The sequence below is a fragment of the Amia ocellicauda genome, chromosome 17 (assembly GCF_036373705.1).
Source record: "Amia ocellicauda isolate fAmiCal2 chromosome 17, fAmiCal2.hap1, whole genome shotgun sequence".
Lineage (NCBI taxonomy): Eukaryota > Metazoa > Chordata > Actinopteri > Amiiformes > Amiidae > Amia > Amia ocellicauda.
This window is the reverse complement of record NC_089866.1, coordinates 1220768-1244758: the sequence shown is the minus strand read 5'-3', so window position 1 is coordinate 1244758 and position 23991 is coordinate 1220768. Positions and strand designations below refer to the sequence as shown.

The following is a 23991-nucleotide window of genomic DNA, read 5'->3' as shown; positions in this document are numbered from 1 at the left end:
GAGTTTAGTTCCGGGTCCTTGCGTGTCACCGGTCACTTCCGCTTCCTCTCGGCAGGCGTTGAGCGCTGAGGTAAACACTGGACACTTTCAATGAGAAGGTAAACCGTGTCCATTTTACACTGCGTGTCTTATTGTGATTTATATAATAATATATGAATGCAGTGTATCGGAATAAAAGGAATAATACATTCCCCGATGTATGTTTATGGGTTCAGTTTGTCACCTCAGTGGCTGTACTTTAAAAAGACAACACTGCTTTTGTCATCAAGTTGTTATTATTCTATTGTTTCTATCCGGCTAATTTATTTCATTTGATGTTTTTACAGTTTAATGTTCACTTGTGAACATCTGGCGCGGACGTGACATCGATGAGACAATGAACCGGCCGAAACCGACGACCATCCGGCGCCCGAGCAGCGCCGCCAAAGCGTCAGGTATCGTGGCCGCGGCCGGGGCACTGCAGCAGCCTCTAGATCTGGAAATAAACCCTCCACATGTCTATTATTACAATATTGACATGAAATGATCGCACTGGTGTTGATCATTAATATGCCATGCTATGCAAATTAGCCGGATTCTGTGCCTGGCTCTAAAAACATGAATAACGTGCCATGTATAGTCAATATGTATTTTTTGAATGGCTTTAAGTTTGGGGTTCAAAATGAAAACAGCCCTCACTCTTGTTGTAAACACAGGCAAATTAAATAAACATCGATTAAACAAAAACTCAGTAAGAGTCATGAATGGGAGAATCTCTTGTAAGATGAAAGTCGTCAGAGATGAAAAATGCTTTTCAGTCTTTGCTCGGTCAAGCAGGACTTTTTTTTCTGGGCACAGACTAGGATCGCATGTAACCAGACTGAGACTAATACACATAAAATATATCATAATGAACTGCAAGGACATCTTATGCAATGTTCTCAAGTCATCAGTGTGGACATGTCTGAATGGGACACACCCTGGGGAGGACCTGCTACCCCTTCAGGGTCTTACTGGGATCTGTGTCCACCACTCTCTAGGTCACGCTCCTCCCGGGGATTTTATCGCCCTGGGCTCCAAGAGTCAGGCCAGTGAGCCCAAAGCGCCGGTGGTCCTGCTGAAGCCGGCCTCCACTGGGCTGCCCCCCGACCGCAAGAGAGAGGCGGCGTCGGCGCTGCCCTCGGCCTCGGGCCTGTCCGGCCTCACCAAGCGCCCCAAGCTCTCCTCCACCCCTCCGCTGAGCGCCCTGAGCCGACTGACCGATGTGGCCGCCGTGGACAAAAGGGCGATTTCTCCCTCCATCAAGGAGCCCTCCGTTGTGCCGATAGAAGGTGAGTGGCAGGATTATAGATTTCTGTCCCTCTATTATGATTGATTTACTTTGGCTGCTTGTTCTTATTAGGAGTCAAATAATATCCTTTTTTAATGCGAACCATACCGGTCAGTAACTATTAAAATGTTAACGATAAGATTGTGACGTTTCTAAGTGTGGTCTGAGCGATGGCTCCAGTGTAACTGCCCTGTCCTGTGAATCCTTCGTCTCCAGTCCCCCCTGCCGTGCTGCTGGACGAGATCGAGTCGGCCGAGCAGGATGGCAACGACGACCGCATCGAGGGCATCCTGTGCGGGGCGGTGAAGCAGCTCAAAATCAACCGAGCCAAACCCGACATCACCTTGTACCTAAGCCTCATGTTCCTGGCCAAGATCAAGCCCAACGTCTTCGCCACGGAGGGCGTCATCGAGGTGCGTTCACAGTCTGGTTGCGCTGTGGGCGTTGATGCTCCTGCGCGGACCTCTGGTGTTGATCTCCTCTTCTCTCTGTGATGTCAGGCGTTGTGTAGCTTGCTGCGCCGAGATGCATCCATCAACTTCAAAGCCAAGGGCAACAGCCTGGTCTCGGTGCTGGCCTGCAACCTGCTGATGGCCGCGTACGAAGAAGACGAAAACTGGCCTGAGATCTTTGTGAAAGTAAGAGACAGGTGGGACCCATCTGTTCTTGTGTGAACCTTGGATGACTTGCTATTGGTCACATATTATAAACAAGAGTGCCTGTTCTCCACCAGATGGAAAAGTATATTAATTTAAAGTACCAATGAAAGACAGGAAGTCTGAACACGTACTTTATTATAACTGGAAAGATGGAGTGAATTAAATTCTCCTATATATACACAGACGGGTGACAAATTGAAGGAAAAAACAACATAAAGTGTCTCATTGAGGTGTTGGGCACCACGAGCCCCAGAACAGCTTCAGTGCTCTTGGCACAGATTGTACGAGTCTCTGGACTCTACTGGAGGGATGAACACCATTCTTCCAAAAGATATTCCCTCATTTGGGGTTTTGATGATGGTGGTGGAGAGCGCTGTCTAACACGTCCGTACACAATCTCCCATAGGTGTTCAATTGGGTTGAGATCTGGTGACTGCAAAGGCCATAGCATATGATTCACATCATTTTCATACTCATCACACCATTCAGTGACCCTCGTGCCCTGTGGATGGGCATTGTCATCCTGGAAGAGACACTCCCATCAGGATAGAATATGATAAAGGTGATCACTCAGAATAACTGTGTAATGATTTGCAGTGACCCTTCTCTCTAAGGGGACCCAAACCATGCCAGGAAAATGCCCCCCACAGCATAACAGAGCCTCTGGACCCCCTCACTGTAGGGGTCCAGCAGTCAGGCCTGTCCCGTTCTCTTGGCGTCACCACACATTTCTAGAATATGGTGAAGGATGACTCATCTGACCAGATCACCTTTTTCCACATCTCTGTAGACCAGTGCCTATGGTTCTTGCACCAATCAACTCTCCTCTTGCCATCTTGATCCAAAATCGATGTCAACTGGGCCTGGTCAGCATTTGTATACATGCCACAGAGCATGATGGGATGTTAATTGCTTCATTGTATCATGCAGTACACCTGTTTGGAGGCATCTGTTCCTCCACTCATTGGTCATGTTCCTCCACTCATTTATTCAGGTTTTTCCTTTAATTTGTCACCCGTCTGTATGTGTGTGTGTGTGTGTGTGTGTATATATATATATATATATATATATATATTGGCCTTAATAAACAATTCTTCAGATGTCCATTGTTCAGATGCGATGCTTTTCTTGTTTGAGGTGCACATTGAGGACTCTCTGGGGGAACGGATCTGGGTGGACAGTCCTCACTGCAAGACATTCGTGGACAACATCCAGACAGCGTTCACCACAAAGATGCCCCCCAAGAGCATGCTGCTGCAGGCTGACACGGGCCGCTCCGGAGGGGACCTCAGCGCAGGTTGTGGACATTTCACTGTCTCGCGAGTCCTCAGATACGTCTTGCTTCACAAGCAGTGAGGCAGAAGAGGGCAGAGTTATGCTGGGAGATGTAACATGTTATCCACACTGTACGTGACTTGTGTGTGCATGTCTGTGTGCGTGTCCGTGCTAAGTGCGTCGTGCGTTCCTTGGCTACAGGCAGCAGCCCTCACCCATCCACCCCCGATGAGGACGACAGCCAGACGGAGCTGCTGATCGCCGAGGAGAAGCTGAGCCCCGAGGACGAGGGTCAGGTCATGCCCAGGTAACGACATGCCGTCTCCATGTGGCTGTGCTGCTGCCTGTCTCCGGAGACGGCGATGAATTACACAAACGCGCACCACCAAAACATGAGCACCTCCAGGGGCTCGTGTTTGGGTCATGCGTGTTTGTGTCTTTCATCACTGTCCCGCTGGTTGCAGGTACGAGGAGCTGGCAGAGAGCGTGGAGGACTATGTGCTGGACGTCCTGAGGGACCAGCTGAACCGCCGGCAGCCCATGGACAACGTGTCCAGGAACTTGCTGAGGCTGCTGACCGCCACCTGCGGCTACAAGGAGGTGCGGCTCATGGCGGTGCAGCGGCTAGAGATGTGGCTGCAGAACCCCAAGGTGAGTGGCCCTGAGGGGACCTCCCGTTGGGTACCACAGTGGATGCAGCAGAACACAGTCTCCGGGGTCTTGGACTTCCATGGAGATTGGTTTTGATGTCAGATTGTGAAGTGCCGGCTGTCAGCCCGACTTCACGGCTCGTGTCCCCTCCCTGCAGCTGACCCGTCCCGCCCAGGACCTGCTGATGTCTCTGTGTATGAACTGCAGCACCCACGGGGCCGAAGATATGGAGGTCATGTCCAACCTCATCAAGATCCGCCTGAAGCCCAAAGTCCTGCTGAACCACTACATGCTGTGTGTCAGGTGAGGCTGGCGCAGGGGGAGTTTCTAATTCTGCGGAGTTGTTGTTATTGTTTTTCTTGCCTTCCTGTAAAGTCTCTGTTACGGTTCGGCTCGGCTCACTGTGTCCCCGTTTCCACAGGGAGCTGCTGAACGCGCACAGGGACAACCTGGGCACCATGGTCAAGCTGGTGATCTTCAATGAGCTGTCGAACGCCAGGAACCCCAACAACATGCAGGTCCTCCACACCGTGCTGCAGCACAGCCCCGAGCAGGCGCCCAAGGTGAGCCTGCAGATCCGTCCTGTCCACGTGCGGGAGAGCGGGACAGAGTGGCTGCGTTCCTTCGAGTCTCTCACCGCTCTCCTCTCTCCGTCGCCCCCAGTTCCTGGCCATGGTGTTCCAAGACCTGCTGACCAACAAGGACGATTACCTGCGGGCGTCACGGGCCCTGCTCAGGGAGATCATCAAGCAGACCAAGCACGAGATCAACTTCCAGTCCTTCTGCCTGGGGCTGATGCAGGAGCGCAAGGAGGCCACCTACGTCGACATGGAGTTCAAAGTAAGATCCCCCTTGTGACTTTTCTTGCAAATCTGAAATGTCCCGCTCGGCGTGATGCTTCCCGTCCTCCCGTGAGTGCCGTAACCGTGTCCTCTCTCTCGCAGGAGCGCTTTGTCATCCAGGTGACTGACCTGCTGACGGTCTCCATGATGCTGGGAATCACGGCTCAGGTCAAGGAGGCCGGCATTGCCTGGGACAAGGGCGAGAAGAAGAGTAATTGTCCATCTCTTTGCTCCAGTGTTCTGTGTCTCTTTGCCCTAAATAGCTTTCCTATTTATTATTATTATTATTATTATTATTTTTATTTCTTGGCAGACGCCCTTATCCAGGGCGACTTACAACATAAGTGCAATACAAAGTATTAATGACCACGAATAAGCTTATTTCTGAATATCGTGTAATTTCGTTGGACGACTTGTCAAAGAGTGTGATCCGAGTTGTTTTTGAAGCATGGGAGGAGGTGACACTCGGAGCAGGGTGTTAGTTGGAGCTCAAGTCGGTCTCATGTTTGAAACCCACTGTGCACTCTGTTACTAAAGGCCCTCCTCCATCCTGCTCCGTGTTCTAGATCTGGAGGTCCTGCGCTCGTTCCAGAACCAGATTGCAGCGATCCAGAGGGATGCGGTCTGGTGGCTCCACACGGTTGTTCCCACCATCAGCAAAGTGGGGCCCAAGGACTACGTTCACTGGTGGGTGTTTTAACGAGGAGCCCGTCAGCTTTTACATGCCTCGTGTGCCCGAGTATTCATCATTGTGTCTCTCCTGTGCTCTCCCTGCCCAGCCTGCACAAGGTCCTGTTCACCGAGCAGCCCGAGACCTACTACAAGTGGGACAACTGGCCCCCCGAGAGCGACCGAAAGTAAGACTTTCAACGTTAGATTTTCTTTGAAAACACTGTTGCTTTTTGCCACCGTTTCACGCATGGAGCGGTTATTCTGTCCATCAGCTTCTTCCTGCGGCTGTGCTCGGAGGTTCCCCTGCTCGAGGACACGCTGATGCGCATCCTGGTGATCGGCCTGTCCCGTGACCTGCCCCTGGGCCCAGCCGACGCCATGGAGCTGGCCGACCACCTGGTGAAGAGGGCCGCCGGGGTCCAGTCCGATGGTAACTCCGCCGCTCCTCCAAATCGTAGGGAACGTTCTTCCCCAGGAGCCCTGTGTTTCCCACAGACCCCCACAGGCCACTCCACACGCGTGATGCACCCCCCGTTGCTCACACCTGAGACGAGACCCCCTGACTCCTGCCGCAACCATGACCCGCTCTCTCTTGACCTGTCCTCAGATCTCGAGGTGCTGAAGGTGGAGAGGATCCAGCTGATCGATGCCGTCCTCAACCTGTGCACATACCACCACCCCGAGAACATCCAGCTGCCCCCCGGGTACCAGCCCCCCAACCTGGCCATCTCCACACTCTACTGGAAGGCCTGGCTGCTGCTGCTCGTGGTGGCTGCCTTTAACCCACAGAAGATTGGTAAAGCCGCCCCCCGGCCGTACTTGAGCCTTCTTGGCCTTGTTCCTTTTACCTGGAGGAGTTCACTCTTGCTTTAACTGACCTCCTGCCCCCGTGTTGCCCCACAGGTCTGGCTGCCTGGGACGGCTACCCCACTCTGAAGATGCTCATGGAGATGGTGATGACCAAGTGAGTGTCCCCTCAGAGCTGAACTCGGTCACCGCACTGTACTTAAGCCAATGAAATGAATCTCCGCCGTGCCTCCGTCTCCCCAGTCAGTGATGTCACCGTGCTTTCTTGCCCGCTGCAGCAACTACTCCTACCCGCCCTGCACCGTGGCCGACGAGGAGACCAAGACGGAGATGATCAACCGTGAGCTGCAGATCTCGCAGCGAGAGAAGCAGGAGATCCTGGCCTTCGAGAGCCACCTGGCGGCCGCCTCCACCAAGCAGACCATCACGGAGAGCAACAGCCTCCTGCTGTCCCAGCTGACCAGCCTGGACCCCCAGTAAGTGCCAGCGTCGAGCCCGCGTCTCTCCCCCGTCCGCGGGGAGACCTGTGTTCTCACGCGGGGCCTAATTGAGTGATTTGTCTCTCGCCCCCCTAGGGGACCGCCCCGCCGACCTCCCCCCCACATCCAGGAGCAGGTGAAGAGCCTGAACCAGACCCTGCGCTTGGGACACCTGCTCTGTCGGAGCCGCAGCCCGGACTTCCTCCTCAACATCATCCAGAGACAGGTGGGCGGCCCGGGCGGGGGAGTAGCACTCGTGCTTTTGATCAGAGCTGGGGGGGTAGTTTTCAGGGGGTAGTTATCCTCCGCTGGGACATCGGGGAGGCTGAGGGGGGTTGTGGGTGAGGCAGGTGTTCACGTTGTCCCTTGACCATGTCTTCTGCCGAGTTGTCCACCGTACTCTCTGTGTCCCCAGGCCTCCTCCCAGTCCATGCCCTGGCTAGCCGACCTGGTCCAGTCGAGCGAGGGGTCCTTGGACGTGCTGCCCGTGCAGTGCCTGTGCGAGTTCCTGCTGCACGATGCGGCCGACGACTCCTCCCCGGTCGAGGATGAGGAGGAAGGAGAGAGCAAGGAGCAGAGAGCCAAGAAAAGACAGGTAGAGGGAGGAAGGGGTCAGGATGTTTTATTATTTATCCATTTCCTCCTGCCTTTTAAAATTGTTGATCTGTTTTATTCCTTGTCAGAGACTGCAGAAACAACGGCAGCTCCTCGGACGCCTACAGGACCTCCTTCTGGGCCCTAAAGCGGACGAGCAGACCACCTGTGAAGTCCTGGACTACTTCCTGCGCCGCCTCAGCTCCTCCCAGGTGGCCTCACGGGTCCTGGCCATGAAGGTGTGTGTCTGATCCTCCCGTGACTGTAATGATGAGTGCGTGTGGCCGACGCCCGTGGCTGACGGTTCCCTCTCTCTTGGCGCCACAGGGCCTTTCTCTGGTTCTGACGGAGGGCGGTCTGCGGGACGGGGAGGAGCGGGACCAGCCCATGGAGGAGGACTCCCGCGACGCTGAGCTGCTGCCTGGCTACCAGTGGCTGCTGCAGGACCTGCCCAAGCTGCCCCTGTTCGACAGCGTGCGCCGCATGACATCCAGCGCCCTGCAGCAGGTCAGAGAGCCTCCCTCGCAGCTACCAGGCCGGTCGTGTCAACCCGATCAGACCCAGACGTTATTTCCCCAGGTTCCCCCGCCCTGGCTTGAGAGGGTGGAGAAAAAACATGAAATACAGGAGGAGCGATCCCTGTCTTCCATACTTTCTCTTCCTACGTTTGTTAATCGGCTCCAAAGTGTGTTTTTTTTCTGTACCACGATCAGAACTGGCACTGCTGCTCTCCGGCCCGTTTCCTCCCCCTCTCTAAAGTTCTTCTCTCCTTGAAGGCCATCCACATGGAGACGGACCCCCAGACCATCAGTGCCTACCTCATCTACCTCTCCCAGCATGCCCCGGTGGAGGAGCAGGCGCTGCACAACGACCTGGCCCTGGTGAGGAGCCGCGGCGCCCGTGTGTGTCTCCATGTCCGCCACTGAGCCGTCGCTTCACTAACCCCCCTGCTCTCTCCGCAGGATGTGGCCCGGCTCATCGTGGAGCGCTCCACCATCATGAACCACCTCTTCGCCAAGCACTCCTACCGGCCCGAGTCGGACGCCGTGCTGTCCGCCCTCATCGCCGTCTTCTCCAAGTACATCCGCCGGATGAGGCAGACCAAGGAGGGCGAGGACCTGTACAGCTGGGTAGGCCTGGGGTGGGGGGGTGTCCGAGGTGCTACAGGGGGGCAGAAATCCCCTGTGTGTGTGGAACCTTTTTTGTTTCAACCGAGCTCTAATGACATAATTCAGACTGTTATTCTTAGGTCAATTAAGGATTCAATTAAGATTTCTGTTGGAACCACAATCAGCAGGACAAGGGGCCTGGTTTGGGAATCCCTGCTCTAGAGGAGCAACTGGAGGTCTTTGGGTAGAGAATATCTTGTCGGCGATCGCAGGATCGTTCTTCTGGGTGTGGAGGTGAAGGGATGTGCCAGAGCTGGTTACCGATCATAGTGATGGTGATGATGATGATGATGATAGGGGCAGTGAAGTCCTTTGACCGTTGTTCTGGATCTGCGTTCCCAGTCGGAGTCCCAGGACCAGGTCTTCCTGCGCTGGACCACGGGGGAGACAGCTACCATGCACATCCTGGTGGTCCACGCCATGGTCATCCTGCTGACCCTCGGGCCGCCCAAAGGTGAGTGTCTCGGACCCCTGTTCGGAGCCACGGTCAGGCGGAACCCGTGGGACTGAGATGCCCGTGTCTGGCTGTGCTAGTAGTACGTCGGATGGTGGCTGCTTCAGTGTATGTATCTGTGTTGGTCGACAGGCGACAGCGATTTCCACAGCCTGCTGGACATCTGGTTCCCCGAGAAGAAGCCCCTGCCCACCGCCTTCCTGGTGGACACGTCCGAGGAGGCCCTGCTGCTGCCCGATTGGCTGAAGCTGAGGATGATCCGGTCAGAGGTCTCCCGATTGGTTGACGCCGGTGAGTGGTGGCTTTTTCTCGGCCTTGAGTTGTCACTAGAGTCGTCCGTCTGTGCCCATGCCCGTGTTAGTGTCCGTGTCCGTGTGTGTGCGTGAGGTGTGACGTGTGTCCCCCCCACCGCAGCCCTGCAGGACCTGGAGCCCCAGCAGCTGCTGCTGTTCGTGCAGTCCTTCGGGATCCCCGTGTCCAGCATGAGCAAGCTGCTGCAGTACCTGGACCAGGTGGTGTCCCACGACCCGCAGACCCTGGAGCAGAACATCATGGACAAGAGTGAGCATCCCCAATTACTTTGGGCCGAACTTAGAACATCGAAATAGAGACCCTATACATGACACGTCTGTCTGATCTGCGTGTTTAAAGACTCTTCTAACAGCTTCGTTTCCTCCCGTTCAGACTACATGGCTCACCTGGTGGAGGTGCAGCACGAGAGAGGGGCCACTGGGGGCCACACCTTCCACTCCCTGCTCAGCGCCTCGCTGCCCCCCCGCAGAGGTACGCACCTCTAGTGACACCCGCCTCCATCTATAGCTTTGAGGAGACTCTCTGGACCGGAGAGGCCGGTGTCATGGTGCTACGTTTAATGAGTCTGTGTGTTTCCAGACAGCGCCGAGCTTAACCGTGCCAAGGTGAACATGGAGGCGCCTCACGGGCCAGTGAGGACCCGGGTGGCCAATCAGATCCCGGTCATCGGGCCGGACGACGACCTGGCTGGCATGTTCCTGCAGGTAGGCGCCGTGCGAGTTCACGGCCTGCCCGAGGGAGGCCTGCCGCTTGGCACGGCGGTGGCTTTAAAGACCCTCCAGGCTGCCACTGATCTGTTCATTGTCTCCCCAGCTCTTCCCCCTGAACGTGGACCCGCGGTGGCCCGGCTCGAACCCCCGGCAGGTGTCCCTGGCGCTGCAGCAGGCGCTGGCGCAGGAGCTGGCCCGGGTGCGCCAGGGGGATGCGCAGGTGACGGGTGTGGCGGTGCGTCTCCTGCAGGCTGTCTCCGCCCTGCTGAACTCGGCGCACGGGGGGGCCCTGGTCCTGGCCATGCAGCGCAACCACGCCCTGGCCTGCCCCCTGCTGCGCCAGCTCTACCACTACCAGGTAGGGCCGGGACGGGGGGCCGGGGAGGGGCGGGGGGCGATGGTGACGTTACGGATCTGGGCTCTCGGGAGTGACTAGTGCCTGGCCCGTGTGTGAGCGCCTGTCTGTCCCCCGCAGCGCTGCGTGCTCCAGGATATGTCCTTCTCCTCGCTGTTCTTCAAGGCCGTCCTGCAGATGCTCACCTGGCTGGAGAAGCCAGGCCTGGAGACCGGACCGCTGAACGCGCTGCTCAAGTCCTTCGCCGCACAGTACTCCCTCAAGCACCGGCTCGGCGATGGTAGGGCATCACGGATCCATGTTCCCCTCTTTGATTTATCGATAAACCCACGTAACTTGGAAGTGCGTTACCCGTTGAAATAAAAACTTTCCGACGGGTAACGCCACATTTCAGCCCAATGAGCACTATGCAAATGTCCGGTGTGTTCAGAGTGACGTATGACCTCCTTGTCTCTGCCGGTGTCTGTCCACAGTGAGGACCGGGTTCCTGCACCTGGCCGAGACTCTGGCCTACCACCGTGACTCGGAGGTGGCGGTGCGGGCCGTCATCGCCGCGCTGAAGGCCGGGGAGAGGTGCAACGCCGAGCCGGAGCTGATTGGAAAAGGTGGGAGCTTGTTTTATTAAAGTGGGGGGAGTGGATTGCTGTGGGGAGCAGGAGGCCGTCGTAACAAAAGCTGATTGTGGTTCTTTCCTATTGGCTTATCAATATCCTCATTATTTTCTGTGTGCAGTTCCCACATTTTTGTTGTAAACAAATAAATAATTTTGTCATGGAAAATCAGAAAATGATCATGGAAAAGTCATGGGGGAAAAAAATTGTTTGCATGGGAACCCTGAGTTGGATTTCTGCCCCGCCGCCCCGGTCCAGACGAGGAGGATACTGTGTGGTGTTCAAGGCAAATCTGCTTTTAAACCAGAACGAGCGGAGTTGTTGAAATGGCGCGCTGCTGGCGTTGCCGTTAAGCACTGCGCGGAAGATAAACTGTGTGTACGCTAGTCCTCACATCCAAGTCTGCCATCCGCTGCCATCTGTTCACCGCTTCATGTGAGTTTGGCACGGTAGGCCCATCTCTTTCCAAAATAAATAACGGACAGAAACAAAGAAGAGGAGAAACCGCATTAACCGTCCCGTCCCCGCTGTGAGTTTCCACATTATGGAGAGGCTGCCGATTGGGACTGAATCGCACATTTGTTGTTTCTCGGGAACAGACTGCGTTGAAACTGAAACCCCTTCGCAACAACACGGTGACAGTGGAGCTATTTTCAGATTGTGTGTCTTGGCTTCGCGCAGCTCGTTCCCGTTGTGTGTGTTTGGCTGGCCTTTGCTTTGGAAAGCTGGCTGTGTCCCGGACCGTTGCAAGTCGGGTTTGTTTTGGCCCGCGGGCCCTTGGTGGCCGCGGAAGAGACAGGACCGTTTCCACTTCGAATGCTGAGACGGGAATCTCAAGCAGAGCCATGTAAGGGAAGAGGTTTCTCTGGGAAATGGTGCTTGGAAATTTAGGATCAAACTGGGTTAAATTAAGTAAATATGCACACATAAGTGTTTTAACAATCCAGTCTCTCTGTGTCTTGTTTGTGTGTCTCTCTCTGTGTCTCTCTCTCTGTCTGTGTGTGTGTCTTTGACTCTGTGTGTGTCTTGTCTCTGTGTGTCTCTCTGTGTGTCGTGTGTCTGTCTCTGACTGTCTTGACTCTGTGTGCGTCTGTCTCTGTGTGTCTGTCTCTTGTGTGTCTTGTCTCTGTGCGTCTCTCTGTGTCTCATGTTTGACTCTGTGTCTTGTCTCTGACTGTTTGTCGATCTCTGACTCTGTGTGTGTCCGGTCTCTGACTCTGTGTGTCTGTGTCCTCAGTGCTGCGCGGGCTGACAGAAGTGCGGTCGCCGTATCTGGAGGAGATGCTGTCGCTGCTGATGACGGTTGGCATGGAGACGGCGGCCTCCAATCCCGCCACGGGCCCAGTTGCCATGGTGAACTCTCTCCTCCTCCAGGAGAGCGAAGAGACTCCGATGAAAGAGGAGGCGGGTGGCAGGTAGGAGTGCCCGAGCGTGCGGGGTCCCTGGTGAGCGTGTGGGGGTCCCGGGAGCTCCTCTCACACAGGTTCTGCTTCTCTTGCTCCTCAGCCTGGAAGTGACGAAGACGGGCTCCTCCTCGGGGCTGCTGGTCGATTGGCTGGAGCTGCTCGACCCGGAAGTGACCTCCGTGTGCCCAGAGCTGCAGCACAGACTGCTGTTTGCCTGGAACAAGGTACCGGCACCGCCCGGGGGCCACAGCGCCGTGCCTGTGCATTACCGTGTCCTCTCATTGTGTAGCTACAAGATGCGAGACTCTGAGGGTCTAAAGACTCGGATCGTGAGACGTGACTGTCATGATGTGTATTTGAATCGGACCCGGGACAGAGATCTTTAATAATGGTAGTAATAATGATTGTTCTGTATTTGTAGGGTAAAGGACCCCTGGGGGCCCAGATCCCTTCATACAGACCGTATCTGCTGGCGCTGCTGACGCACCAGTCCAACTGGACCACCCTGCACCAGTGCATCAGCATCCTGCTCGGCAAACACCGGGAGCTCAGGTCAGGGGCCACCGCGGCCGGAGGGGACATTCTGCGTGGCGTGTGGCTGGAGTCCCTGTGTGGATATGTTGTACTTTTCCCTCTCGAGCCGGTAAACACGTACCGTACCTCGAGCTCCCAGCGCACGGGCCGTGTTTCACAATTCATAGCGTGCTAGTGCAGGCTCGGAGGGAGAGCGCGTCTGTCTGTGGCCCCCGTTCGCCCCCCAAGTCACCGATATGCTCCAGTGTTAACTGACACGGCACTGTCTCCCCCCCAGGCTGGACCCATCCTCCTCGCTGGACTTCCTGTGGGCCTGCATCCACATCCCGCGCATCTGGCAGGGCCGCGACCAGAAGACACCGCAGGTACCGTCCGGCTGCAGGGACTGCCCGGGGGCCCGTCTCCTCCATCGGGGGCCTGGCTCAAAAAAAAAGAAAGTAAAACTGTATTTCATAGGTCAATATCTTTCTCGCCCCCACCCCAGAAGCGCACTGAGGAGTTCGTGCTGCGCCTGACGCCCGCGCAGCTCATCAGCCTGGTGGACCTGATCCTGTCAGAGTCCGAGGCCAGCGGCCGTGCCCCCCCGCAGGGCCGCACCGCGCTGGACGAGGCCTCCTGCTCGCTCATCCAGGCGCGCCTGCCCCTGCTGCACAGCTGCTGCCACGGGGACCTGGACAGTGTGAAGCAGGTGTCCGAGTACCTGATCGACTGCATCAAGAAGTGGGGCGAGAGGTACACACCTTCGAGTCTGTGTGCGCGCTCACCGGGAGATTCGTCATCCCTGGTTTCTCTGGCTGCCGAGGAGACGTTGGCTCTGTGGTCTCTGCAAATCTCACCGAGATTTATTCTTGTGTTTATCATCGAAGTCGAACCTTCATCCAGTTCTGTACAGGGCAGATGGAACCAAGTTTATAAATAAAAAACGATCTCCGCAGCAGTCATTCGGATCTGAAAGGCTGGCGCTCAGACGGCGCCTCGTCCGTTAGCCTCGTGTGTCAATGGTTTTAATTATCTGTTTGCCCAAAAAACCCACTGCGTCGGCTTTGATGGTGACCGACGGGAGGGATCGTTCTCGCTGCTACTTTTATATTTCAGAACCCTCTCCGATCAAATCCCCTCCGTGGAGTAATGAGCGCACAGTTGTTTCTGAGAGACACGCCGATACTGGGGTCAGGGATTGTGCATATTGGTATGAAATTAAAAGGGGCTCGTATCTCCGGCGCTCTGATCTCTTCAGAGGCTCGGCGCTCTGTGATGATGAAGGCGCCGCCAGCAGGATTACGGCGGGACTCGTGTGTGAGGAGAATCTGTGCAGCGGCCGAGCTCTTCGGTTCGCTTTGAGGAGGAAAACTCGTTAGTGGTCCGCCGTGCTGAACTGCTCGACGGGGAGAAGTTTGGGCAAGGTCAGGCAATACGAGCGCATGAGTGTGAATTTCTGACGGGACGGGATTCAGCTCATCTCCGTCTGTTCCGTGTCTCCGCAGCGTGATGAGCAAGAGATGCCAGAACCTCCTGCTCCAGATCTACCTGCAGGTCCCCGAGGTGATCCAGTGCGTCGCGCTGCCCGACGCCACGCTGAAGAGCGAGGGCACGGCCGACGGCAGCACCTGCAGGGTACGTGGTCACCCCTCCGTCGCCTCCGCCGCACCGCAGAGCGGCTGCATGTTGTGTTGTTGTGTTTGTTACTCGGCTCTGTAGAGTTTTTCAACGGGAGCTTATTGAGCCAGAGCTTCGCAGGACGGACATGTCCCAGTGCGAGGCAGAGGGCACTGTGTCCTGTCTGGCCTGAGATGTAAGGGGTTGTTGTGGCGAAGCTGTCTGATTAATTGCCCCTCTGTTTTTCCCCTAGCTGGACATGCTGGTGCACCGGCTCATCACCCTGCTGGCCGACACCGGCGACTCCAGATCCTCTGAGAACCGCATGTCTGACGCCAACATGGCCTGCAGGAAGCTAGCAGTGGCCCACCCTGTGCTGCTACTCAGGTACAGACACGCACACGGACACATGGACACACGAATGCACAGACAGAGAAAGACAGACAAACTCACGGACACACAGACTCTCAAGCTCATGGACACAAAAAACTACGGTGCACGACACTACACCCCTCTACAGCGCTGGTACTAGGAGCCCCAGGGACCCTCTGAAGCTCACTGTGTGCGTCTGTCCCCAGACACCTGCCCATGGTGGCCGCGCTGCTGCACGGCCGCATCCACCTGAACTTCCAGGAGTTCCGGCAGCAGAACCACCTGGCACTGTTCACCCACGTGCTGGCCGTGCTGGAGCTGCTGCAGCCCCTGGTCTTCCACACCGAGCACCAGATGGCGCTGCAGGACTCGCTGCTGTCCTTCATCCAGGTCCTGCAGGTAAGAACATCAGAACATAAGAGAGTGTCCAATCGAGAGGAGGTCATTCGCCCCGTCGTGCTCGTTTGGTGTCCATTGGTGATCCAAGGATCCTTTCCAGTCTGTTTTTGAATGTTCCCAAATTGTCTCTTCAGCCACATCGCTGGGGAGTTTGTTCAGATTGTGACGCCTCTCTGTGTGAAGAAGTGTCTCCTGTTTTCTGTCTTGAATGCCTTGAAGCCCACTTAATTGTGCCTAGAGCTTTTGCAGGTCCGCTCTCTCTCTCTCCCTCCGAGAGGTGGCGTGGGGGTCTCTTCCTCTCTCTCCCCATCCCACACTTCTCGTCGTCTCTCTCGCAGAACTTCCGGAAGTCGTCCCGGCAGCTGTCGACCTTCATCAGCAAGTTCGTCCAGTTCATCCAGAAGTACATCACCCACGACGCTGCGGCGGCCGTCCCCTTCCTGCAGAGACACTCTGACATCCTCCAGTGAGTCCGACCCCCCCGTCCCCCCGGGAGCTGCCGTCTCCATCACGTGTTCGCTGTTATCTGAACAGCGGATGAGCTTAATGAACCCTTTCCCCATCTCTGCCAGGGGTCTGTCCTCGGAAAACCCGGACCTGGTGCAGCTGAAGTCCCTGCTGGCTGGCCTGACGCTGCCCGTGCGGAGCGACTCCCGCGAGGCGGCGGCCGACGACAGAGAGGGTGGGTCTGCGGCAGCTGTGCGCCACATCTGGACCGTCTGCTGCACGCTGTCGATACTGTAGCCCAATAGAGAGGCCTTTATTATTGTTATTGTTTATAATCAGGACAGTGTGTGTGTGTCTGTGCTCTGGGGTTTCTGTGTGTGTGTGTCTGTGTACACTGGTTGAGTGTGTGTGTGTGTGTGTGTAGAGTAGCAATAGCTTACATGGCTCTAAGATGTGGGGAGTTCAGTGCGATCTTGTGTTTCTTCCTGCTGAGGTCATCTGTGTGAATTCACCAGCTCTTTATCTCTGGTTGAACAGACGAATCCTCCGCCGGGTCGCTGCCCCTGGTCAACATCTCGGCCTCGGCTCCGCTGACCGCCTCCGACATGACCAAGTACCTGAAGAACATCGCCCGGGGGGAGGCGGTGGAAGGTGAGGCCCGGCGCTCGGATCGGACCGCATCCGTAGAACCATCACCACATCTCGGGCCCGACTCACCTTGTGTCCGTCTCGGTTTTTGTCTCAGATATCCTGGAGGTTCTGAGCGAGGTGGACGAGAAGTCGAAGCGCAGTCCCGAGATCATCCCCTACTTCACAGTGAGTAGGAGGGGTCTGACCGTCACACGCATGTCGTGTAGTGAGGAAATAAGTGACGTTAGTGATAAAAGGGGTAGGTTCTGGCCCAGGCTAGGATTAGGGTTCAAGTCCGCAGGGCACTGAGGCTTTCATTTGCATGTCTACAGAGGGAACAGGGTGGATTTGTGTGGCCTGGCACGACATTTCAGTGTCCGTAGGGTCTTTACACAATGCTATACTTAACTTAAAACCCCTACTGTTTAAAATAAATAAAAGGCTCTGATTTAGGACATTATTAGTTCAATTAAGGGTTCAATTAAGTAATTGAGAGCTCCTGCAGAACCAGGGCTGGGAACCACTGCTTTAGACCAGGCAAACTAAATAAAATGAAAACAAATATGTATATTTCTGTCTAATGGATATGAAGGCCAGTAAAGCAATGTGTGAAATGTGTTTGATTCACAGAACGACCTGCAGAGACTCATGAGCTCCCCGGAGGAGCTGTGCCGCAACATGGCCTTCAGCCTGGCCCTGCGCTGCGTCCAGAACAACCCCAGGTACGACCCGGCCCACGTGTCCCTCCGCCGGGGCCGTGCGGTCCCTCCCCTCTGGACCCGTCCTCCTGTCAGGCGGCGCTGGTTTGCTTCTTAAGATGCATTAAAATATAGATCATATCCCTGTATTTGCATGAGTTGAGATTCCTGCATCGAGGTGTGGGACTGTGACCCCCCGTTACTGTCAGTGCTGTGTGGAGGCGTGTGGAGGCGTGTAGATGTAGCACACAGGTGCAGTTTGTGCTGAAAGGCATCTCTGCTGTGTTTGTGAACTTCTACGTTGAAAGTAAGATGCAGAGAAATGATTGACACGGACACAAATCTGTCAGGAAATACAGAGGAATCCAATTACAGTAACTCCTTGTGTTTATCTGTGTTTATAAAAATAAGTTATTCCCCCCCCACCACCCCACAACACAAGAACAAACTCTGCCAGATTTGAATACGTGCGTTCGGCGCAGATTTGAATAATGAAGCCGGGGATTAGTGTCGTGTTTCTGTCTGTTCCTTGTCTCTCCTATTGTTGGTGTGCTTTTCAAACATTTCTCAGAGCTCGACTGAAATTGAATTAGGCCTGAAGAGTTATTTAAATACCTTTTCATCACAGCTGGAGAATTTATTATTATTATGATGATGATGCTGTTGTGTTTATTTACTCGGTTGATGCTTTTGTCCCAGGAGAGTCTCATTCAGGAACATTTCAAACTCGACGAGCCGCCGAGAGGCGTGATTGAGTGTCAAGTGCTTTAACGCGCGACTCGGGGGCCGTGTTTGTGGTGAAACTCTTTAAACCCGTGCTGTGTTGTTCTGCCCCCAGTATGGCATCTGAATTCCTGCCCACGTTCATGTACTGCCTGGGCAGCGGGAACTTCGACGTGGTGCAGACGGCGCTGAGGAACCTGCCCGAGTACGTGCTGCTGTGCCAAGGTAAGAGACGTGTGCCACGCCTTTCAACACCGCGTGCTCTCCTGGGTTAATAAAAACACCAGAGAGTGTCCAATCGAGAGGAGCCCATTCGCCCCATCGTGCTCGTTTGGTGTCCATTAATAACTAAGTGATCAAGGATCCTATCCAGTCTGTTTTTGAATGATCCCAAATTGTCTCTTCAGCCACATCGCTGGGGAGTTTGTTCAGATTGTGACGCCTCTCTGTGTGAAGAAGCGTCTCCTGTTGTCTGTCTTGAATGCCTTGAAGCCCAGTTTCCATCTGTGTCCCCGGGTCCCTGTGATCTGGCTGATCGCTCCCTCTCGTCCCTAGAACAAGCCGACATCCTGCTGCACAAGGCCTTCCTCGTGGGGATCTATGGTCAGATCGACACCAGCTCCATGATCTCTGAGTCCATGAAGGTCCTGCACATGGAGGCCACGACATGAGGCCCAGGGCCGCCGCCGGAACCCCGCTTCCCGTTTCCAGAAACGCCCCGTCGGCCGCCATGACCCAAACCACTGGAGAGAAAAGGAGAGCGAACTGGATGGGGGATGAAAACGACGACGACACACAGCTTATTCTGCTGTATTTTAATGTTTCGGTCACGAGGGGGTTAAACTCCTCCTGGCTGATGTCACACTCGGCAGGTTCTGTGACATCACGAGTCATGTGACAGGAAGTGCTCAGCAGCTGTTTCCTATTGCAATTATGTACATTAAATTGTTTTCCGACTTGTAAAATAAAGGTTCCTTTGCTGTTCGGGCCACAGGATGCCTGGAAAAGAGATGAGAATGTGCTGTCGTTACCTTACTACTGTGTTACTACTCTCCTCTTTACCTTACTACTGCGTTACTACTCTCCTGCCATGTGATACTTACCATCTCAACGTAAACACCAGAGCCAGGCATTTCCACAATCCCTTATTTAGTAAAGATTCTGAGGCCATTATTACTATTTATTATTATTATTATTATTATTATTATTATTATTATTATTATTATTATTAGCAGTAATTAAAGGTTTAAGGTTCATTATTCTGCTCATGAGAGTGTGAAGATACTTGGTCTGCTTGTGACAGGACTATTTGCATGATATATTATTGATTATGTTTTATTGTCTGGTAGTTTGCAGGTTCTTATCAGTGATAGTTTTGTAGTAGTTTTGTATTTTAGGTTTGCATCAGGATTAGTGGTTAGAATAGGATAGGATAATTAGCAGCTGTAGTTTAATAGCTGGGTGTCAGAATTATTATTATTGATCAGACAATGGAAACTGCGAACTGGGTGAGCCGCGGACTGCGCTCAGGCGGGAGTACAGAGCGTCAGATTGCTGAGCTCGGGTTTCAGTGCGAGAGGCTCTCGGTGGGAAACTGGTTGTGATAAGATTGAAATAATATTATCTGTGGGATAAACCGGCAGAGAGAATATGAGCGGGGCTGGAACCCGCAAAGACTCCACACTGAAAACACGTCCTCTGTCAGAATTCTGTCTCTCGGTTTCTTTCGTTTTCTTCACGATAATGTTGGTTAAAAATATATTTAAAAATCCTAATGTATTTACTAATATAAAATGTTTTTATGAAATATTTTTAAATCCCTCTAGATTATCGCTTTCATTATTAAATAAAGGAAAACGACAAACACGGCGGAAAACATCGTCCTCTACAATGCATCTGATTGTCAAATTTAATTGCAATTCTCTGCAACCCAATTTACCAAAATAGATTTAAAATGAAAACTGCTTTGGTTTGTTTCAATTTTCAGAGACTTCTGATTTGTTTTTCACTTCGTTAATTAGCTTCACCCACAATGCCGCGCTCTTCATCAAAAGACTCTTTCGCCACATATTTGTAATCTTGTGTACTACATTTTCCGGAACAATTAATTTAATTGGTTGTGTTTTGTTTCTGAAGGAATGTGTTTTACTCCCAAAATATCAAATTGTTACGTTTCAGATAACACACTTCTATTTCAATTTTAGTTTAAAGCGACCCATTCTCCTTTTAGGTCTTATATGAATGTCGACAGCATCTCTAAATCATTTAACCGTCTCTGTAAAGTTTAAAGCAGCCATCACTCTTAGGTTTATCTAGATAGAAGCCCCTCGCTGAGCGGTAATTCGATCGTTTCATTTCTGATGAAATACCTTCGCTGCTCAACGCGTTACATTTTTAATTGTTTTTTTGTTGCAGTTTTTGTTCTTTTTCCTTTTCAACAGCTTGCAACAGATCAGTGCCGTCTGAGCGCCAGGCGCAGCGCCAGCAGGCGATTGACTGGCTGCCACCGGGGCGGAACGGGGGACTGACGGCTCACGAGGAGCTGTCCTTTTTTTCCCTCCATCAGAAGCGAGGGAAGTGGCAGAGTTTAAGAGGGTTAGTGATGAGTCTGACGGGCCACTGACACGTTGACAGCTTCTGCTTTTTAATCACCGCTTTGTTTATTAACCGAAGCGTTTGATCTGGCTCTCGCTCATCTCCGGGCCCGGGCAGGAATGTGTGCGGAGGCCCGTCTCGCCTCGTCTCTGGGAGGGTTTTCCTCCACGAACGCACCCAGGAAGAAAACTCTGCCACAGTCTTGGTGATCATCCTAAATAAACCTAATGTACACCCTAATGAAGACTGATTACAGCAGTTATAACATGTTGAATACAACAAATACCACACCAGAACTTCTAAATGCTTGAAAACACACAAATAAATATCGAAGGCATTTGCCGCAGTACATTATTCAGGGAGTTACGGATTGAATTGAATTGAATTGGTTATGCCCATACTTCTAATTCAATTAATAAAATTAAAAGGAAATGGACCCAAAGCCCCTCGAAAGCCTCTGGGTATACTTACAGTGCAGCACTGCAGTGAGAAATACACCAAATTAATTAATTAAAGTCACCCAGATTGCGCAGACAGGAGATTAGTGGGAAGAAACGCAATGTTTTGTCAGATTGTGGCGGCACAGCGTGCGTCCCTCCGCTGCTCACATGGACGTGGGGAAGGCGATGATTTGCGGCCCGTTTCCTTTTGTGTTTTTTATTAATAATCGTCGGCCGGCGCTGTTTTAGGATACAGTACAGATATGGATCAGCACTGTTCTGGCCTTTTTTGTGAATTCATGTTTACACAGAAACTGCAGTTCCTCTGGCCAATCAGATCCATTCTTTCCATTTATCCTGTTCACTGTGTTTCTGTCTTAAGTGATATTTAGAAAGAGAGCTCTCTATTGCATAATACCGGCCCACAATAATATAAGTTTTAATTAATTATTGAAACACAGTGATGTTTCGGCAAAATCCACCATATTTCTGCAACACTTCGCTCAGACGCTGCACTGAAACATTGGTCGTTCATCTGATTGCGTAATTGTGTTGTTTTTCTGCCCGTGGAGAGCGCTGTGAACCTTTTGTCGTCCGCAAGGTAACACACCATCTGTGGAGCTTTTACACACACGGTGAAGGCATGAAGGCACGGTCAGCAGCTGAAAGCGGTTTTGGGAGCCCTGTTTATAGACCTGATGTTTGAGCAGTCGGATCTCCGTTCTTGTGACAGTGGTCTCTGTTGTGAAAGAGGCTGTCTTCTTGGATGAGGTCACCGACCCCCTTGCCCTCCCCGGCCGCTCTGCCGAGCACCGCCTCGCCGCGCCGGGAGGGACGTGTCGGTACCTGCGTGGCACACCTGTCCGGCCTGCCTCTTAAACTCAACACCATTTTCTCGTCAGATCATTGTAATTCGTCTCCCTCCATGGATGAGTGCCGTTCGGCAAACGCAGAAGAATGTAAACCGCTTCTCGCCACCCGTTTTCCCACTTTGAAGTTTGAAGTATGATTGCTTTTGGATTCGGGCCGGGTTCTCTTGAAGGTTTTGACATGAAAAGCGGCTGAGGCTCTCAGGTTTAGCTCATCGCCGCTGACCCGGGACTAAACCAATCAGCCCCCTGACTGCAAGATACAATTACAGAGCGAGATCAGGGGGGAAACAACCCTCACTTAACTCTGGATTGTGTTTGTACGGGATTGGATTAGGGGCGAAACTTAATTTTCTGAAGGCTTAACGTTTATTTTACACAATTAATATGATCCTTCTTTAAAACGTGGCTCGGGGCGTCCGTGGCTCAATCACAGGACGGGATACTGCAGTACCGGGCTCGTAAAGGCCTCGGATTGGTCAGTGTTGTGACATTTCAGAAAGGAAAAGCTTTCTTTAAAAAACGTCACATCAGTTACTGACCTGAGGCAACATTCAAGACCAAAAATCTAAAGATCCTGTTTGCCTGGGCACTCCAAAAACAATATTCATAGATCTCCATTCCAGATTCACTGGCCTTGTGAATCTTCCCTTAACAATAGAGATAAAATCACGCAAAAATAAATACATTAAAGACCAAGGGACGAGGGACAAGGGACGCTCTCTGTGTTTTGCAGGATTGTGAGTTCCCGTGAAGAGCAAAGTGTTGGGTCTTGAATCTGCACAACATCATCTCGGCACAGAAGCGATGCTGACCTCGGTTAAATCAACACCCCCTACAATAACGACCAAGATCTCGGCCGCAGCTTCACGACGGACAACACTGAGGACCAGTCGGTGTTGCGTTGGAGAGAGTCCCCCTCCTCCACTGCGCTTCAAAAGAATCGTTTCTGGTGGTTTAGCTCCCGCCTGCCTGCAGGGCCCGAGCCTGTGTCAGTATTGAGCGCATTGCCGTGCATAAATCACTTCCTGCTGGTGTTGAAAGCAATTAGCCCCACTAAATTACGATCCAGCCGCAGAGATGGGTGCAAACCAAGCGTGCGATGTGTAACTACTGCCGTCCTCAATAAAGGGCCTTTGTTTGGAAGCACCAAACCGTGGCAGATACTAAATACAGGCCATGAGAAAATGTATGACAGGGCTGCTTTAATTTTTTTTTTTGTATTGGCGGCTTAATGCTACATGCTCCAAAACAAAAGCACATCTCAGAGAAGGTTTCATTATTGTTATTAATGAAATGTACATATTTAAACTCCACAGACCTCACCAGCATATTTTTCATAGAACAGGTCTTCATGTATAAATTGATTAGTTGATAAATAAAAAAATATCGTATGGGTTTACAGCCTTCCAGAAGTGTCTGCAGTGACCCAGCTTTCTGTGGCGTCTGCCAGCCGGGCTCAGTGGTGCCAGAACAGTTTTCCCTCTGCATTGAGAGGTTTTTAGTCCTTACAGAGGCATTTCTAGAGTCAACTGAGTTTATTTTGTTTTTTTAAAGGATTCTGTGAGGTTTTTCTAGTTTAATAATTTATAATCCTTTTACCTTCCAATCATTCCCTTTACGAATATGGCAGGAAAGCATCACATGCCAATAAGAGGAACCGGGAAGGTAATACACTTCTTGAGGACAGACATTGCATAGGATGTCCTTGCAGTTCATTATGATTTATTGTATGTGTATTCAATCTCCGTCTAGTTACAAGCGATCCTAGGAGCCATTCCAGGCGTTTTGTAAGGTTTTGTGGCACAATATTCTGCTGATTGGCATATAATTGCATATTAATACTCAACACCAGTTTCATGTCAATATTGTTAAAACAAGTTTGTAGGTTTATGTCCAAATCTAGTGGTTCCTGACTTCTACAGGTCGTTTTGTTAAAGGATCTGGCAACAGCGCCTGGGCTGAACAACTCCGGCCGCATCATTGAAGCCACTGTGGAAAACACTACAGCAACGTCAAGGTAGATTCTCAGAAACGCAAATTCCTCATTTTAAAAGCGCACTTTCCCTACCGTTCTCAGCGAGACTTAATTCTGCCCCATCTGCGTACAAATCCCACTTAAACCGTTCATTCACACGGGGAATGGAAACAGTTCTGACAGGTCTCTAACTGATGCATGACTTCTCTTTCACTCTGCGTTGCCTCCGACACTAACCGAGCCCCTCTGCCCTGACTGTCACTTAAGCCCCGGTGTGGGTTTTAGTTTTTGCACAGACAAAGCTCTCGGCACCGCCGCGGCCTGATTAGCACTGACTCAGACAGCCTTCATTGTTTCCCTCATAACTCCTCAATTATCTTCACAGAGGTGATTTGTACTCCTGCT

General features: G+C 52.5%; 1 protein-coding gene across 1 annotated transcript; it reads left to right on the top strand.

Moving 5' to 3' along the window:
• The first annotated feature begins 28 nt into the window (after nucleotides 1-28).
• ints1 (integrator complex subunit 1) lies at nucleotides 29-18713 on the top strand. Its single transcript, XM_066688857.1, has 47 exons — nucleotides 29-98; nucleotides 327-434; nucleotides 1020-1310; nucleotides 1526-1722; nucleotides 1810-1947; nucleotides 3106-3265; nucleotides 3445-3550; nucleotides 3708-3894; nucleotides 4052-4197; nucleotides 4316-4457; nucleotides 4558-4734; nucleotides 4839-4947; nucleotides 5303-5423; nucleotides 5516-5593; nucleotides 5681-5838; nucleotides 6016-6204; nucleotides 6312-6372; nucleotides 6494-6691; nucleotides 6791-6920; nucleotides 7110-7289; nucleotides 7378-7527; nucleotides 7616-7795; nucleotides 8065-8169; nucleotides 8251-8418; nucleotides 8800-8911; nucleotides 9044-9202; nucleotides 9326-9472; nucleotides 9596-9694; nucleotides 9803-9927; nucleotides 10037-10291; nucleotides 10409-10568; nucleotides 10762-10893; nucleotides 12137-12314; nucleotides 12406-12529; nucleotides 12727-12857; nucleotides 13117-13204; nucleotides 13324-13571; nucleotides 14324-14453; nucleotides 14689-14822; nucleotides 15014-15206; nucleotides 15545-15672; nucleotides 15779-15888; nucleotides 16191-16304; nucleotides 16399-16469; nucleotides 16914-17005; nucleotides 17820-17929; nucleotides 18260-18713. The coding sequence occupies exons 2-47, from the start codon at nucleotides 377-379 to the stop codon at nucleotides 18373-18375; spliced, it is 6585 nt and encodes a 2194-aa protein (XP_066544954.1). The 5' UTR covers nucleotides 29-98; nucleotides 327-376; the 3' UTR covers nucleotides 18376-18713.
• The last annotated feature ends 5278 nt before the right edge of the window (nucleotides 18714-23991 follow it).

Coding starts and splice junctions, on each gene's coding strand:
- ints1 (XM_066688857.1), top strand. CDS start 377: ATGAACCGGCCGAAACCGACGACCATCCGGCGCCCGAGCAGCGCCGCC. Junction 15,673..15,778: donor AGACACTCTGACATCCTCCA/GTGAGTCCGACC, acceptor CATCTCTGCCAG/GGGTCTGTCCTCGGAAAACC. Junction 17,930..18,259: donor GTACGTGCTGCTGTGCCAAG/GTAAGAGACGTG, acceptor TCTCGTCCCTAG/AACAAGCCGACATCCTGCTG.